At 36.0% G+C, this 18414-nt stretch overlaps 2 protein-coding genes across 5 annotated transcripts; one reads left to right on the top strand and one right to left on the bottom strand.

The window, feature by feature from the left end:
• The first annotated feature begins 439 nt into the window (after positions 1-439).
• On the top strand, positions 440-8136 carry LOC113697784 (7-deoxyloganetic acid glucosyltransferase-like). Of its 2 annotated transcripts, none has more exons than XR_011817929.1 (2): positions 440-1242; positions 5911-6294. XR_011817929.1 is itself a non-coding variant. In XM_072058298.1 (2 exons), the coding sequence occupies exons 1-2, from the start codon at positions 720-722 to the stop codon at positions 7521-7523; spliced, it is 528 nt and encodes a 175-aa protein (XP_071914399.1). In that variant the 5' UTR covers positions 450-719; the 3' UTR covers positions 7524-8136. The 2 variants fall into 2 exon arrangements, 1 of the variants encoding a protein (XP_071914399.1); XM_072058298.1 differs by lacking the exon at positions 5911-6294 and adding an exon at positions 7519-8136 and having other exon boundaries at positions 450-1242.
• On the bottom strand, positions 7164-16802 carry LOC113697827 (protein HESO1-like). Of its 3 annotated transcripts, XM_027217416.2 has the most exons (9): positions 16524-16802; positions 15527-15715; positions 15236-15412; positions 12655-12839; positions 11574-11669; positions 10947-10992; positions 9393-9499; positions 8350-8451; positions 7164-8266 (listed from the first exon to the last, which is right to left on the bottom strand). In XM_027217416.2, exons 1-9 carry the CDS (start codon positions 16540-16542, stop codon positions 7580-7582), a joined length of 1608 nt encoding a protein of 535 aa, XP_027073217.1. In that variant the 5' UTR covers positions 16543-16802; the 3' UTR covers positions 7164-7579. The 3 variants fall into 3 exon arrangements, with proteins under 3 accessions (XP_027073217.1, XP_071914397.1, XP_071914398.1); XM_072058296.1 differs by lacking the exon at positions 15527-15715; XM_072058297.1 differs by lacking the exon at positions 16524-16802 and having other exon boundaries at positions 15236-15429; positions 15527-15659.
• Between the last annotated feature and the right edge of the window lie 1612 nt (positions 16803-18414).

Below are 18414 nucleotides of genomic sequence, written 5' to 3'. Positions count from 1 at the left end.
TACTTTTCAGCTTTTTTTTGCTGAAATGTATTATGTTTCCATAAAGATTCCATGCCAATCATTGATGGCTAGAATAGGCCCTTATTGAACCGGTAATTCTATTTTTATCTCATTATTTATATTAATTATTTTTAATTTTTTTAACGGTTTTGGAACCGGCGGTTCTGGTTCAGGTTCTATTTTTTTAGAGAATCAGAATCGGAACCTTTATTCAAGGTTCTACCACGATTTTGGTTTCAATTCTGATCCGATTCTAAAACGGTCCTGTTCCGGCCCAGTTCTCGGTTCCAAATGGAACCATTTGGAACCATGACCATGCCTACTTGTAAGTGTGCTTCTAGAAGGCTGACTAGTGAGTGACTTACAAGTACAATTACTTGTGTAGGTGAGACACCTTGTAACACCTATCCATAAGCCATAATAATGAACGCATAATTTATACACATATACCATAGACTACTCTTTCTTCCATGTAACAAGTTTTGACTTTTGCAAAATATGTACCTTATTCAAGTACTAATTATTAATTAAGACCATGTGCCGGATCAGTAATCTAAGGACGGCATCTCTTGCTTCTGAAAAAAAAAAAAGGAAGGAAGGCATCTTCTGTTCATCTTGCTTGCGCATATTCCTTCATATTTCTTCGCTTCACAAGAATTCCTACCAGTAACAATAATATATGCAGAACCAAAACCTGGAATAAGGGTGCAAGTCAAACAATGGATCATCAAGATGAACTTGTTCCCCATGTACTAATATTCCCTTTACCCATTCAAAGTCCGGTGAATAGTATGCTGAAGCTAGCTGAACTTTTGTGCCTTGCCGGGCATCGCGTAACATTCCTCAACACAAAGCACAACCACAATCGTCTTCTGCGTTGCACCAATATCCAGTCCCGTTTAGATCAATATCAAGGAAGATTCCTCCTGGAAAAAGTCGATGATGGCCTTCCGGATGAAGATCCTCGTACTGCTGAACAGTTTACAGAGATTCTCGATTCTTTGCAGAGTGTGGCCGAGCCTTTCTTAAGGGAGGTACTGTGCGGTGAACGTTTTAGTTGTAACAGTAGTAAACGGCCTCCAATTACATGCATCATAGCCGATGGATCGTACTACTATGTTCTTGATGTTGCTGAGGAGATGGGAATCCCACTCATTTTTTTCGAAACTATCAGCCCTTGTTGTCTTTGGGTTTACATGTGCGTTCCCAAACTCATTGAAGCTGGTGAACTCCCCTTCAAAGGTAATTATCAGTTCACCTCCTCAATTTCGTGTTTCATGGCGCTTAATTCTTAAACATCTGCCTCCTCCCCTTGCCTAGGGATGGCAATGGGCCGGGTGCCCGCGGGGGTAGAAATGGGGTGGGGGTGGGGGCGAAATATTTACCCCCGCCTTAAAACGGGGCGGGGGATGGGGCAACGTACACCCGCCCCATCCCCCGCCCCGTCCCCCGCATAAAATATATATATATATATATACATATATATTTATATATATAAGATGTTTGTCTAAAAGCCTTAATGAAAATGTAAATATGAGAGCCTAATGGAACAAGAATTCTTTCTATGACCTATGATATCGTTTATAAGCAGTTCTAACAACCATGAGTTTGTTTTTCCCTTCATTTTGCTGATTTTCTCTTTTATGTTTTCCATTGATCTTTGTCTCTTGTTATTTCTGGATTTTAATTGTTCTTGGTATTTTTGGTTAATGTTTGGGAATTCTTTCTCTCTCCTATTAGTTCTAAAAAATGTTTGAACATATGAGGAGAGTTTTGCTTTTCATAAGTTAATTTCTTTACTCGCAGGGAACCGCGGGGGACCACGGAAAAACGGGGCAGGGGCAGGGGCGGGGCGGGGGATGGGGGGGGCAAGGGACCGAGGGGAGTTATTTGACAACGGGGCGAGGGATGGGGGAAGGATCCCCCGCCCCATTGCCATCCCTACCCTTGCCAACCCCATCACAGAAAATTTTGTGCTAGATTGTGTGCATAATTAGTAGGCCAATTCGATGAAAACTTTTTGCGTGACTAAGGTGGTGTTGTACATTTTATTATATAGAAGAACCTTTTCATGATGATAACATCTTCAACTCTTCTCTTCTCCCGTTTGCTTTTCTGATAACATCTTAATTTAAAGTAAGACACTCAATTCAAGATAAAGAAAATCCTGGCTCTAGTTTGGACACGCATTTAAACCGAAACAACAAATAAATAACTCATTCTTTTTTATTTGTTATGTATATTCCCAGTTGAATTATCCATTAATTGTGCATTACTATTCTGAAGTGAGTCACATGAATATTTCCTGAACCTGCAAGATTGAGCCAAACCTAAAAGGTCCATTATGATTTTTGATGAAGTTATACATGAGATTCTAAGCCAAGAAATTTTATCCAAACAAAACATAATTTATACGTTATTACTACATGAATGATGCACGAATTTGGCAGCCAAGATGAACCCGCCAAATGCAGATTAAATTTGTCTGAACCAAGTTAAATTCATCCAGGCAGTAATGCTTATTTAGACGAAGATTAAAGCTCTAATCTTGAGTTCATGTAGCAAAAAGGAAAAATCGTTCAAAATATTTTTCATATTTTGTCAAATGAATGTTTTCCTTTTCACTTTTAAAATGATAACTTTACGTCTCTTATAAAATATTTAAGCCACTAAAATTTGGCTCCAAATGAATTTTTTCGTCATTCACTTTTAAAATGATAAATTTTATGTTTCTTACAAAATCAATTTAGTAAAATTTGACCCCAACCTAAAATTTTGACCACTTTTTATCCTGAATCTATCACATGACTTATACATGGTCATTTTTTTTTGGAGGCAAAAATGTTTGATACCATTTGCAATTAAACAAATAACCCGATTCATATTCATTTTTGGCCTAAAACAATAGGCTCTTACCTGTATCATATTCATTTTTCCTAAAAAAGTGGGATCTGACATTTTTGTGCATAAAAAATAATGCATGTGAGTAGAGCTGGCAATTTGTCCCAAGTCCCAATGGGCTACCCATGCCCAAAGGAATTTTGGGCGGGATGGGTATTATAATTTGGTATTGGGTTTAAGTTGGGACACATCCCAACTATACCCATTAATGAATGGAAAAGGATGGGAAATACTTGGGTACCCATTGGGCTCAAATGACAAGGGCTCCGTTTGGATTAACTGTTTTTGGGGGGTGTTTTTGAAATATTTTATTGTAGCAGTGTATATGAAAAATTTTTACTATAAAATTTTTTTGAAATATTTGATATACTAATATGGATGGGATGTTTCTTGAGTTATTGTATATTACTGTAACATTGTATTTGAAAAACTTATTTTTTTGAAAAAATAGTCAATCCAAACGGAGTCTTAGATTCAAAAATTATCTTTAACAATTTTTATAGTCATATCAGCGAATATAATCTAGTAGTCTTCCTAGTCATTATCCATAAGAATTTCCAACATTTCAGTTAGTTTAGACCTGTCATCCTTGGACAATGATGAGGATAAATATTCAACATCCTAAGGATCTTGGCCATCTTGATATATGTTGGAATATGGCTGTATATCTATCTTTTCTTTTATTTGTTAATCCAATTTTTTATGGGAATCTTGAGTATAAAGCACTTGCATGTTTATTTAATAAAACTAAAAGAAATTTAATAAATCAAAAATATTAAAATTATATAAAAATAAAAAATGAATTAAAGGAAAAAAAATATGTAGAAAATGGATTTGGGTATTGGGCGGGATCAATCTAAACTCATCCCAAACTGATCCCGCCCAAGTTAGTCCCAAAACACATATGGGTAATGTTGGGTCCAAACCCATATGACTCGGTTCCATCTCAAACCCAAGCAAATCCCGCCCATCCCGCCCATTTTGCCACCTCTAGTTAGAACCCTTATAAGCAACTTTTGGTTCTGAGGGTATGTTCTGACCCATGATGGTGATCAGAATCGAATCTACTCAAACTTTTATTTATCAAAGAAAGGTAAAATACAAAAAAGTCCAAATTGTTAAAACTAATGGAGGCAGACAAAATGACACAATTGCTCTAATATATATATATATATATATATATTATAAGCAACTTTTGGTTCTGAGGGTATGTTCTGACCCATGATGGTGATCAGAATCGAATCTACTCAAACTTTTATTTATCAAAGAAAGGTAAAATACAAAAAAGTCCAAATTGTTAAAACTAATGGAGGCAGACAAAATGACACAATTGCTCTAATATATATATATATATATATATATATATATATATATATATATATATATATATATATATATTTATATATGTATGTATGTAGGCAAAAACAGACCTTCTAACAACCATCTTGATTAAGCAGACTTACGGAAAACCTCTCTATTGTTAAACTAACCTACAGAAAAGTCCCTTATGGATACCTATTGCTGCCACCACTGCTCTCCACCTTCTACCATCACCCTTCCTTCAATCACAGTCACCCTTCCTCTCATTTTTCCTCCTCTTCCTTGCCCCTCCCTTTTTCTCCTCCTTTCCCTCTCTTGCACCCTTTCCCTTCCTTTGTAGCCCTTTTTCTGCACCTCCTCACCTCCCTCCTATGACTAGATTTGTCGTAGAAGAGAGGGGGAAGGGGGCGAGAAAGGGGTGATCGGGAGAGAGGGTGTAGGGAAGTGACCGTGAGAGGAGCAAAGAGAGTAAGGCATATGGGAGAGCGAAAGCGAAGGGAGATAAGGGAGAAGAAGAAGAGGGAGGGGGTGGTGATGGAAGGGAGAGTGGTGATAGCAAGATGTGGCGGGTGATGGCGAAGAAAGAGATGAGGGTGGTATTTTATTTTTATTTGTTTATTTTTGTATAGAAATAAGGTGAGTTGTATTTGAGAGTATTTATTTATTTATTTGGTGTATAGAAATATGGTGAATTGTATTTGGGAGTTTTAGGTTGTTTTTGAGAATTTTATGAGCTCTAAAGGGTATAATATGTATATTAGCTAAACATTGGATTTAAAAAATTATTTTTCAGGTCAAGACTTTCAATACAGTTGCGTTTATCTCAAATTCGTTAATTTAAATGATTGTCATCGAATTTTCACATTAGTTCAAACCAAAAAGTATTCGATTGTAAGATTTGAAACTATAGAGGAACTTTTTTATAGGTCTATTTAACCATAAGGGGCTTTTCTACGTTGTGCCCTTTTATTTAACTCTAAGGGTATAATAGGCATATGAAATTTTGTTTGTTTCCAGTACAAATATTTGCAAAAGAGGTGCGTGTATCTCAAACCTGTCAATTTAGTTGATTTTCATCATTTTCTAAAATTAGTTCAAACCACGAGATACCAGAGGGTATGCTTTAAAACTATAGGGGACCTCTTATAGATTCTCTTAACCATAGGAGGTTTTTCTATATTTTACCAAAAAAAAAAACTTTTTACTTGAGCTTAGTTCTTAGGCCTTATTTGGATTATAGTTTTCTAATAGAAAATTTTTATGTTTTTCATGAATATATCTCTCAATCACTATTTTTAACTCATATACATCAAATTAGTATAATATATCTTTATACAAAAACTTCAAAAAGCGGCAGTTCAAATGTGACCTACCATCATCCATGCCTTTTCTTTTCTTTTTTTTTCCTTATCTGTTTGTAAAATTTTTGGATGTTGATACTATAATATGGTAGCTGCAATTTGAAGTTACGTTGATAAGTGACTATTTTATGCTATATTTGGATGATATTTTATATTACTTTTAGTTACTTTTCTAATATTATAAGAAGAAAATGGTCTATTTTGATTAGAATTAGTTCTAAATGATGCTTGATAGGGTGCGTTTGTGTGTATTTTTCCCTTGATTTTAGTCAAATATTATTTTAATTGATCAATTCTACTTATATTTGGTTAATGGTGTTAATTGTAGGAAAGTGAAACAAAAAATGGTTACAAAGGCAATTTCTCAAAAGATTATGAACCGGTTTGACATGTGTGCGGTCAAGATATGCTGTCAAGTCCACAGACATAGGATTCCAAACGACAAAGAAAGTTTTCTATTCGAAACCAACTTCTAATTGGGCAATTAGCTGAGATCGGCGATCCTTATTAGTATCGATATTTAGTTAGGAAAGTATTATGTACTTTTCCCAGAGTGAGTAGGACTCAATTTCTTTGGAAGAGATTTATAAGTAGCAATAAAAAAGTGAGAAAAGCCGTCATTGGTCCCGAGATATTGATCTCTCGGTTTTAGCCAGGGCGCGAAAATCAACATTGAGTGTGTCTTATCAAAAGAACGAGTAATTTTGGTCTACTATTAATCGTCTCTTTTATATATATATATATATATATATTTGTATTTCACCTTCTAAGAAAGAAAAGAAACAAGAAACAGCATTGCCCAAAAAAAAAAAACAGCTTTGCCCGATCTTAGGATCTTGTTTTCAAATTTGACCATACATAACCTTTTTTTTTTTTTTTTTTTTGTCGGCAACGGTAGATGTCCTGTAACCTAATCTAGCCTAATCTAGGGGGAAGGGGTAAGGGAAAATGGTCAACTAAGACCAGCCATATACTGTGGCAAATTTGAGGAAGGCAGGGATAGAACCCCTGACCTCCAGCATCACCAAAGAGCGTGATGATCACTGGACCAAATGGCCAGTGGCGACTATACATAACCCATATATAGACTTTTGAGGCTGATATAGCAAATTGATAATTTTCATAATTCTAGCCAATGTCGTAGTCAATGATACAAGGAGTGTGTTTGAATAGAGTATTATTTGAAATATTATTTAAAATAATAACTGTAACATGATATGATGTACCTGAAATAAAAAGATGATTAAAAATATAAAAAATTAAGTTAAAAAATATATTTATAATACAAACGAAGTATTATTTGAAAAAATTTGCTATTCAAAAAGAGTTATCCACACTTGTACGGTAAATATCTTATATTGAGACAAGAAGCCATTATGGGCTTCTCACAGGATTCTTTTCAAGATATGTGATGCAACATGTTTCACAATTCATTTCATACCAATTAAGGGGGTGGAAGAGGGATTCACACTTCAAAGATGCTGCTAGACCGGATGTCAGCATAGCCACACGTGCAACTTACTACAGAATTTGAGGGTTATTCAGGAGTTTTGAGGTCTCAGAAAGTTGCAGATTAGCGCAGAAGGGAAAAAAAAATCATGAATATTGAGAACTAAGTGATCAACAGAAGCACATGGTTTCTTCTTAGGAGAAATCCTATGCCTTCTCAGTATCAGTCTACAACACTATGACTATTTACAAGCTGAAGCATAGACATTCAACCCTTGGCATTTCATTTACACCTACCTGCCCCCACCTAATTGTACAAAAAAACACCCACAAAACAGGAGGGAGCTAAAGAAATTTAAACCCTGAATCACTCGAGGAGACTGAAGTGCATGGATTCTTGCTCCAATCCTTCAATTTTGCTGTTGACTTGTAAGAATAGATTAACTGTGACGTCTAACTCTAGATGATATACAAAATCCTGTTGCAGGATAGAGCTGGGTAGAGATTCATTGGGTACCTTGAGGAGGTAAGTTTGTTGTGAAAGAGGGTCACGAAGTTCCAAAAGTGGATGGATTGGTCTGAACAGAATGAAGTCTCAATGAAGCAGGGAAAAGCTGGTTACTTGAACTCGAAGAATATGGTCCAGCATGATAAGATGGAGCTTGAGTCTGCCATGTTCCATTCCAACCTCCAGCATTAGGTTGCTGAGTACCTCCCCAGCCAGTGTTTGGCAATATTCCCCAATGTTCCGGACGTTTTTGTGCCTGTTCCAACTCAAAATGTGGAAGTTGCTGTCCTGCCACCCAATTTGCAGATGACGTTCCTCCCCAACTGCCAGGAAGAGTTCTACTCCAACCATCACCATACCGCATCTTTTTGGTCAGGGTGGAATCAGCAGGCCTCTCATGCTCTCTCTTTTGGCAATGTATTTTATTTTGGGCCCCTTTTGCCTGGGCCAATTGAGTATTAGAAGGAGGCAGTGCTCCGTTTGTGTTAACAGCACCGACTGAGGGTGTGACTACCTTCATCTTAGAATTAGCAACTCCAGCACTCACTAGCAGCTGTTTGGCAACCTGGCCAAATAAAAGTTCCCCCAACTTGAATCCGTCGATTTGCCCATTCATGAATGCAAAAAGATGCCGGATAGACTGATGAATGCATTCGTAAATAACTTTAACTTCTGGAGCCGCCACTGCCCTTGATACATTTTGAGACCGATCAGTAAAATCTTCAACCTGCAAGCTTGACTGTCAGAGTCCAGAACCTCCTAAACATAAAGAAAGAAGCAGCAAAAGTTTTATCACATGCGAGAAATTACACTAATGGCGCCAACTTTAGAAGCCCAAGTTTTTGATGTCCAAGAACCTTCATAGACACTAGCACAGAGACCTTTGGGCCAAAGTTTTTCAACTGATGATAACTGCAAAAGGGGAAAATGAAAACCGAGAACAACTAAAACATAAAAGATGAAGGTGATGCAAATATTTACCCCAATATTGTCCTTCTAATTTGAAATTAAAGAAATGTTGATCTTTTATTTTCCATAATAATAACGTTGAACTTCAGAACCTGACTACATAGTCAATTTTAGACAGATCGACTTTATGCTGTTACTCTGCCTGCTCCAATTACAATGAGGTTGATTCAATCAGAAAGCAATTTGTAGTCAAATTCTTAAAAAAATAAAATAAAAAGAAAAAGAAAAAACTACACAGACCTGAGCATTCTCTTCTCAGACCTTCCCTTCTCAATCCTTACAAATGTTTTCCACTCTTCCCTCCACCATATCTGGTCCTAATCTCTCATTTGCCACCGTTATTCTAAACCAAAAAACCCACACAAGTTGGGACTGTTGATCCCACAGCACTGCTGCTACCATCACCAAAGGTGTCACACTGCTGCCCACCGTCGGAGTGGAGTCTCACAACTGCAGGAGGGTTTCCTTTTGTTTTTTCATTTTTGCCTCTAAGAAACTCACTGGTGGGGTTGTAAACAAGGATGGACCGCTCCTACAACTAAAGGAAAAGAAGGATGCGCCCTTCCATCACACCCCACTCCGCCCCCCCCCCCCCCCCCAAACAAAAAAAACCCAAAAAAGTGTTGGGAATTTGACAAGAAGTCAACCTCTGAGAAGTCAGAAATCAACTTCAATGTAATCTGGCACAGTAACTGCTTTAGAGTTGATTGTAAAATTGACTTCAAAGTTAATTTTCTGAAGTTCAACTTCCATATTTTTAAAAAACAATGAAAAAGATCAGTATCTCTTCAAGTCCAATTACAAAGGACAGTATTCACTGTAAAAAGGACAGATAGCACTTTGTATAATTTAATTTAGCATCGAATGGAGGTGAATAGCATTACCTTCATCAGTAGAGAAACCAGGAGCTCAGCTACACTTTCTTTGTTACTTTTTCCATAGTTCACAAAGTTACTCAGCAGCTTGGCCACTGATGCAGGATCAGTACCATCTGAAAGATGTCATTATTCTTCAGCGATTAACAATTACCAAGTAACAAAAGGCCTCAAAGCAAATGAGTTATTCGAGGTTTGCCCTCAATCATCATCTAGTCAACAGGACAGAAACAAAGAGAAAGTACATCAACATACAATTAAAGCAGTGGAAAATAAGCAGCAGATGTTCTCATCTACAGAGGTAAGATTGCCACTCTGGAACAATTATCAATGGTTTTGATTTTATAAAGTCAAGTAATTAAACCATGCATAATCTCATCTCAATTTTCAAACAAAGTCATTCTCCAAAGTCCTCTTCACTTTTCAGATTCGAAAGATAGGCCTCTAGATCATAATATTTTCTCTGCTTGGCTTTATTATTTTTTATTTTGGTGGGGCCAGCGGGGATGGGTCGTGGGTATATGAAGAACTACTGACTTTGTTCTAGCCTTTTGGATCGTCTTTTTTCTTAACTGGTTTCCAATACTATATGTTGTTAATGAGACTGTTTTGGTGTACAATGTCTCTCTCTCTCTCTCTTAATGTCACGTCTTATAATGGCTGATTGATTTCCAGCATTCTAAGATGGATTAGGTGGTGGGATGAAGAAATCCTGTCTTTTGTTTTGGCCTTTTGGATAACCATTGCTGAAGTCGGTTTAGGACTACTGGTGACAAAGCCTCCTCTTACAAACATATCCCTGAGGATAATATCCTAACAAATAAATTTTTTAGCTTCACGACTCGCAAGTTAACAGGGCCATGAGATGTTGAGCTATATGTATTTTCTAGAATGTTTGTAAAATGAACTACATATCTTTATCAACCTAAACTGCAAAAGAACAGCTCACAATAACAACAAAAACACCCCTCATGACATCCACAAAATATAACCTAGCCCTTAAACATTTATATGTATGACCACATAGTTTAGTATAACCAAGTTATCTTGGCCTTCCTACTCTAGTTCAGAAAATTGAGTGAATCATCATCCAGAAAAACACCCTCTCTTATAGCAAAGAATTTTCCCTTTAAGTTTCCAAAGTTTGACTTTATCATCTTTGAACAAGCCTAATGATGAAAACAGTTAACAAATATGCACACCACAAAAGAAAAAGGAAATCAATAAACATCACAGAAATAGCATAGATGAATGTGAAAGTCCTGTACTACTCCCTCCAATACATCATTGAAAAGAATGCAGCCTCCAAGCCGTCAAGAGTCATTAATCTTTTTTTTTTCTCAAGTTCTCTCCCATTTTAGATTTTCCATTCAGTTGCTTACTACTCTCCCATTTCATGTTTCATAGCTATCATCAAATACCACATCTAATCTTCTAATTCTGATAACCAGATTCATCATATTGCCGACTAAATTACCACATCCATTTTCTGTTCACATGCAACAGATGAACAGAACCATATTGTTAGAACATTATCCCACATTCTTAAAGGATAACTGTTACCTTTAAATAAGGCAGAAAATGGAGGTAGTATAGGAGGATTCCGTGTCTGCAGAGACAGAAACAAGAGTAAAGCAGAACTTCATCAAAGATGATGCACACAGTATTGAGCAGGACAAAAGTATGTAAAACATGACAAACTCATTTCAAATGTCAACTGTTGAAACCTAGGTACAAAATGAAGGAAAAGAATCTACCAACTAGACAGCAAGGAAATGTAATTCCTGTTACAAAATTCACTCTGAAATCAAGGAGCAAGAAGACCATCACAAATCTTTGTCATGAAAGCATTGTGGTTGAGTTGCCACTTGCCAAATGTCTACTATTGGTTAATTCTCTCGGTTCATCATCGAGACTACAGTTGTCATATCTTATCCGTCTGAAGGGTAGTTGATACCATAGCTATGAGATTTCAACTATAATTTGACTGACAAGGTATGGCTAGGAAAGGTGTAATAAATATGTAAAGAGAATGAAAAATAAGCATGGAGAATGTAATATTGCGAAAAATTACATGATTATTACATGGGTAGTGCTTGCCAAAAAAGTTTTTGCAAAGGTACAATTAAAGTGCTACAGATAATCCAATAAAAAGGCAATAGAGAAATTAAATTGGAGTCACAATCATACCTGCAAATGAAAAGCAACCAACAGTATTATAGATAAAGAGTTTAATGTTCCATCTTTTGAGCTATTGATCTTTTGTGCCTTTGCCCATGTTTTCATCTGCAATGATATATCAGCTTTTCAGTGAGATCAGAAGTAAAAAGTTCAAAAAAGTCCAGGTAGCATGCAAGCAATGCAGTACAAATTCTAACATTGAGATTCACCAAAATATTTGTGGACCAAGCTGATGATAAGAACAGTTAAGAGATACTCCAGCATGCTGTTTAAAATGACAAAGGATTTCTCAATGTCATTTGGACGCAGACCAAAGTGAAAGTGGGACTTGTTAGTCAGTTCCAAAACTAGTCCACTTTGCATCAAGTAAGAGTTTAGTCCTTCCTAGAGATAATAGATAATCTAGTGTCCTCCAAATTTCACTTCCCATGTGTCATCTTTCTAACATCTATCCAAAACTATTTAATTTCCCTAATATCCCCTAATATTCCCTACTTAAAGTTTATATATTAACAAAAGGAACTTTCAGTTCACCTCTAAAAAGTAGTTTGAAGTTGTGTAATTGCTCAGCAGAGAACTTCACTTAAGGCACTTAAAAGCCTCCATGTATTAATAACACAATTCTACCATTTCGTACCGTAGCTTTTCATTATTCTATGTTTGTAGTAGCTGTACCTGTAATCAAGAGTTATCATGTTTATGCAGAGAACTCCTAGAACAGACACTGGTACATCTAAAGTGTTGGAAAGTATCATCAATCTCTCCATCTCTCTCCTCACAGGCCCACATCCAACATTCTAATTTCACACCAAACCTTCAAGTACAATATCAAAAATTACTTCCTAAACCTGTTCACTTGGGTAAATTCAACTATGAAGTTTCAGTTCCACATAACAATTGAAGCATGATAATTAACTTGTTCCATAGGAAAATACAAATTCTGCTCATCAGTCCAAACAATAACTAGAAAACTAGTAAAATAGTAGAGAAGTAATATTAAAGGTTTTGTGAAACTGTAAAGCTAAGAATATGTAGCAAAAATTAGTGCCCAAATTGAATATAGTGATGAATTCAAGTATATAACAATTACCAAAAAACTTAGCTTCCGGAACCTTTCATCTATAGAACAAAATATTCGAATTAACTGAGATTTCAAAATCCCATCTCTGTTTTCAATTGATATATCACACTCAACACCAGTTCCGCGGTCAACAACTTTAAGAATAGGAACTTTGGCAGTAGTAATTGGATGTACGCCATAAACATGCCCGCCACCTAAAGCACAAAGATGCATATATCAGAAATATCCCAACTTGTGAAGCAAACATCCTCAAATAGAAACTCATTCCTATCTTTATCTAAACTTCAAAACATATTTGGCTTCCAAACAAGAGTGCTTAACTTCATCCTAAACAAGGGGGAACAAATGAAAAGCAGCATAAAGTCTTCTTATTTTCTTCTTTGTACATTTGTAAGAATAAATCCGGCAAGTCAAGAAATGACACATTAGCCATCCAAATATCCTGAGCTTTATACATTGCAAATTGCCACTTAAATGTATCAAGAAGTCCCAATAAGTAAGTTCAGCTAAATCACATTTACGCCTACTGTGGTAAAACTTTATGTTAGATGAACAAACAGCAGAATCAATTGATTCTTACAACAACAGCTTTGCCACTAGAAGAGTGGCAGGAATGAGCTACACTTCCTACGCCCAAGTCATTCTTCCTTTTTTTTAGCAGGGAGCGGTAGGATTTAAGGAGTGGGGAGAGGAAAGGCGGGATTTGAACCGAGGACCCCTAATTCTTGGAGCATCAACACAAGGCCTCCTCGGCTACACCTATGTCATTCAAAATAATCACATATGCTAGTAACAAACAAACACTTGCCTGGACAAGCATTCAGTTAGGTTTTGGGTTTCATGTTCGCAATCCTTTAAATTGTTTCTGTTTATTTTTTCCGAACTGTGGTCTATGCAGAACATTTGAACACGTCTCCAAGGAATTTTACAGTACTATCCCGCAATTGCCTACTCACTCTTGCAATCATGGAGAGCAAAACAAAAATCAAAAAAGAATTGAAAGAAAAGGAGCAATAAGTTTGAAATCAAAATCTAATCAAGAACAGGCTGAAGCTCTCTTCTAACCCTCATGATCGGCATGCTTACGCATTAACTCTTAGGTTGTGCGGCTTATATCCTGAGATCCATGTCTTAATTAGGGTCCCATACATTTTTAATGACAAAGAGGGACTTTCTCGCTTGTTGACTTGAACAGTATAATACGTAAATCTGATAACAAACTACAATTCTCCAAGTAACCCAATTTTTTCCCATAAGAAAATGAAGTGACATTTTTTCACCCCAAATTAAGTGTATAAACAACAAAAATAGCTAAAAAAAGTCAGGAAAGTCCCTACGAGGCAAACTGATAAATAAAAGTGTGCTTGTTACTGACACTGTCATGTCCAACTGCATGCTTTTTGTGTGTGTGTGTGTGTGTGTGTGTGTGTGTGTAAGAGAGAGAGAGAGTGAGAGGAAATATCATCTCCATTCATTAACACAATAGACTGTCCACATGTAATCCATTTAAAATTCAAATGACACGTGATAAAATTGCAAATATTGGCGTCATTTAAAATGGTGACAATGCTCTGTTATTTCTTGTATTTCTAAAAAATTCTCTAACCACCTAGGCCATTGATTGATGGAATAATGAATATTAAGTTACCCCTGTATTGGTAACCAAAAACAGCTATGGACACTGAAATGTTGCAATTTATACAATAAATATACTCCAACATAGGTCAAATTCCTAGGTCTTGGTAACTTCCTTGTCGAAATGGGATAAAATTTCCGGCACTCATAAAGCAATTAATTGCATTATCTGTTAATAGTACATACAACATAACATATTTAACACAAATTTTCTGAACCTTCTTCTTCCTGGTGTTTCTAATTGGCTTCATCATGCTAGAATATTCTGTAGAAAACCATTGACCTCTATAAGAATTTTAGCGGCTGCTGATACTCCGCAAGGTTTTAATGAGGTAAATGGGAATTATCCATGCATGAATTGAAATGACAGGCATTGGCAATAGTGTAGAGATGCCAAGATTAACAGGGGTCTTTTCAAGTGAAGTAGTCTTAAGTAGAGAATTTTGATGGAGCAGCAACAGTAGCAGCATGGTCAGGAAAGCAGGGCAGTGATCACATAAAATGTTTGTCAAAATTAAAAAAGGAGGGGGGGGGGGGGGGTTCTACTCTCCTCTTTTCCAGAATTCTCATGATTTTTATGCATCCTTTCATCTTCATTAAATGGAAATTCATAACCTTTTTAGTTCTTTGAAATAATACCCTGCTCCTTACATACTGCCTTCAACCAAGTTTTTCCTCTATGAACAACAATCTACTCTTTCTCATGAAAAGAAGATTTTAGTTAAGATTCCTCTTTTTACTAACTACCAAGCTCAGATTGAAAAAATTTGCAGCTTATCCATTTCATCTCTAACAAAAGCAGAAGTTTTAACCACAGTTCAGCAATGGCAATACTCAGAGGGAATTACAACACAACTAGGTGGTTAAAAACACTTTTCTTTCATGTTTTATGAAGCTGGCAAAGATGAGGTCAGATTCCAGAAAAAATTAAATAGATGAGGTACATAACACTTACTTTGCAAGGCATAAAACTTCTTTGCAAGCTTCCGGAGCGTTTGAATCTTCTTCTCCCGTGTAATCTGAACGCGACTTTGGGTAAAGTTGAAAGAAAGATCTAAATCACTTTTTGCATTGAAAAGATCCATCACAAAAGAACCAAATTCCTCCACAACAGGAATGTCAGTAGATTTGCCTGAAACAAACAATAAACTATGCAAGGGTAAGAAATTCGCTGCATGAAACTACTTAAAGGTTCTAAAAACTAGAAACTAGTGCACATTGTAGAAAAACAACAGATAAAAATTACCAAAAATTTCCCTTGAGATTTCGTTAAAAATCCGAACCAAGTCTTTCCGGACATCATAATCATGAGGCTTAGGACGAGAGACATCAAAAACATCATTAAGTGTGGCTTCTAAAGCGGGCACTCTTTCAGGGTTAAGTTTACAATTCTGCATGCCCCTCCGTTCAAACTTCTGCACTTTCTTACTCAAAACTGCAACCATCCCGTCAAGAATTAGTACCTCTTAGGAGGTGCCAGAGCATCAATACAACAATCAAATACATCTGAAGGTAATTACAGATCCAATGTAGTCAAAAACAAACAAGAAACTAACCCTTATTGGCAGTAAGAACTTTTTGCATTGAACGTTTAAAATTCACAAATTAACAATATTTATCGACTTTTATCCCTGGAAAGGGGGTAATTCAGAGTCCAAGTCGAACAAGGCCACATTTCATTTCTCATTAAGAATAAGTAGAGCAAAACTGAGAACTGCAATCAACAAGATTCTAGGTATATTCCTGTATAGTCCAAACACAAACTAACAAAATTCTTCTGATTATAAAATCAAAAACCAAACAGATCCTAAAGTATACCTAGCAGCCATTTCATCCCAAGCTGCAAAACCCAAATTTCAGAACTTTTAATTACAAAGACAATACCCCATTACCCCTCTTCCCCCCTCCCACCGCAAACACAAAAAGGATTAAAGAAAAAGAAAAACAACCCAAATTGGAGGCAATTTTTTTTTGCAAGATTCAATCTTTTTATCACAGAGCTCGTCATCCTACTGAACCCCAAAAAAATGAAAAGGACAATTTCCAATGAGAAAAATTCTTACTCTTTTCTAAATGTACTAATTTGCTGAGGCAATTGGACTAAACATGCAAAGATAAAAGAAGCAAATAAGAGATTCTTAACCCACAAAAAAAATCACCAAATAGTTAGGAAGTATAACTTGGCAACAACATATATGAAAACAAATCTATTAACACAAAGGTTGGGGTGACAACAGACGGACCTTTTAAGCGTAAAGCCATGGCGGAGAAATCTGATGTGGAACTCGGTTGCTTTAGCAAACTGGGTGGCGTATTTAGTCGCTTTGGGGCGGGTGATGCTACCGATGGGTTTAGACTTTAAGGCCCAGCCTGGGAGTTGGAGATTTGGGCAGTAAAAAAAAATGAAGATAAAGCTCAGATTTCCGTTCTTTGACCGTTTTCAGCGGGAGGGAAAGGAAACGAAACCGAAGGGGTTGGAGCTCTACAGTAGCAAAACATGATTGACTGTTGATCAAATATGATCGACGGTCGGGTTTTAAATTTGCAGAATTTTTTTTTTATTTTGAATTATGTCGCCACAAATAAAAAAAAATTGGCGTACAAAAAATATTTTTTAAAATGAGGTGTCAGAAATTGTTGCATCAAAAAATGAATGTGGCGAACGAGATTAGGCGTTGACCAAGTGCAATCAATGGTCGGATTTAAAACTTGGCTGAAATTTTTTTTTTAATTTTTGAATAGCCAAATTTTAGCTATTAAATGCAATGAGATCAACAATTTGGATTTTACGATACACACGATGCAAGCTTACACATCGATACAAATGAGGAAGTTTTGCAATAAAAGATACCCCAAGTTCATCAATTTCTCTCGCACCAACCCCAATTTTCTCTGTTTTCCACTCCCAAATCCCCCCTTCTCCTCCAGCGTCTTCCAAAAGAAGTGATTCTGCAAGTGTCTCCCGAAAGAAAGCAGGCCCGAAAGGAGTGTTTTGTACAAGTTATATGTTTCGTCGTCACTTTGCGAAAAATCATTAGGTATAAACACGTGTAGGTACATGTGACTCGATTGATAAAATAATATCTCTTCCTCTAAAAGCATGTTTTTTTTTTTAACCTACGCACAAAGAAAATATTTTGTTGCGTGAACTTTGTTGTTATCAGGAATAAAATTTATTTCTCGATGAAATGAGCTTTAATTTTTAGGAAAACTAATTACAGCTAAGTACAGCATTATAGGCACATAAATTTTTATCAAACAAATAAATTCTAATTGAGCAGGAACCATGTGTCCCCTTACTTGATATGACAAAAAAAGGAAATCTGCTTAAATCTAATGTTGGAGCATAGTTTTTGGGGAAAAAAATTCAGTTGCCAATCGTCAAAGTGGCAGCAATTTCCAAATGATGTAAATGGATGCTAATCGTTAAAGTATTAGCCATGCATTTTCAAATTATGCAGGCACATTTTTGGCAGATCTTTTAAAATGGTGTATTTGAAAATTGGAACATTTTAGAGTATGAATTTAATCGTTGTAGGTTTTTCTTCCGGTGGAAAGGAAAGCAAATGAGTCATCACCAATAAAGAAATTCCTATTCATTTTTTTAATTTTGGAAAAAAAATATGTCGAAAGAGTTAAAAATAATGCTATGAATCAAGAAAAAGAAGTCAAGCGATCAAGTATTGACTTTCCTAAGAAAATGAGAATAAATTATCACCAATAATTTCAAATTCCTCGTTGGAAGCTCTCTTGCTTCTAAACAAGCACAATTTACTCCAATGGTTAGAATGTTCTTTGCTTTTTATATTCTAAATTTTTAGCAATCTAAAACCTAAACATGCATGAGCCCTTTTTTCCTAAAAGAAAAAGATATGATATCAAAATTTTGAACTCTTTGGTGGTACAATTTCATTTTCATATGTCATATGCCTTCATATAACAATACAAAATTCAGTGATAAATAACATTATCAAATATAGTTATTACGGAAATTTGAAATAGTTTGCACACGAGTCCAATAGCTCGCTAGTTACTCGATTAAACCTATGCTCGAGCTTAATGGCTACCAAGTTCAGCCAAGTTAGAATAACTTGAAATTTTTGAGCTCGAGCATGAATGTGGTCGCTCGAAAGC

Source organism: Coffea arabica, chromosome 7c (genome assembly GCF_036785885.1).
Source record: "Coffea arabica cultivar ET-39 chromosome 7c, Coffea Arabica ET-39 HiFi, whole genome shotgun sequence".
NCBI classification, from domain to species: Eukaryota; Viridiplantae; Streptophyta; class Magnoliopsida; order Gentianales; family Rubiaceae; genus Coffea; species Coffea arabica.
Note: the sequence above shows the minus strand (reverse complement) of the source record. Positions and strands in the feature narration are given on the sequence as shown.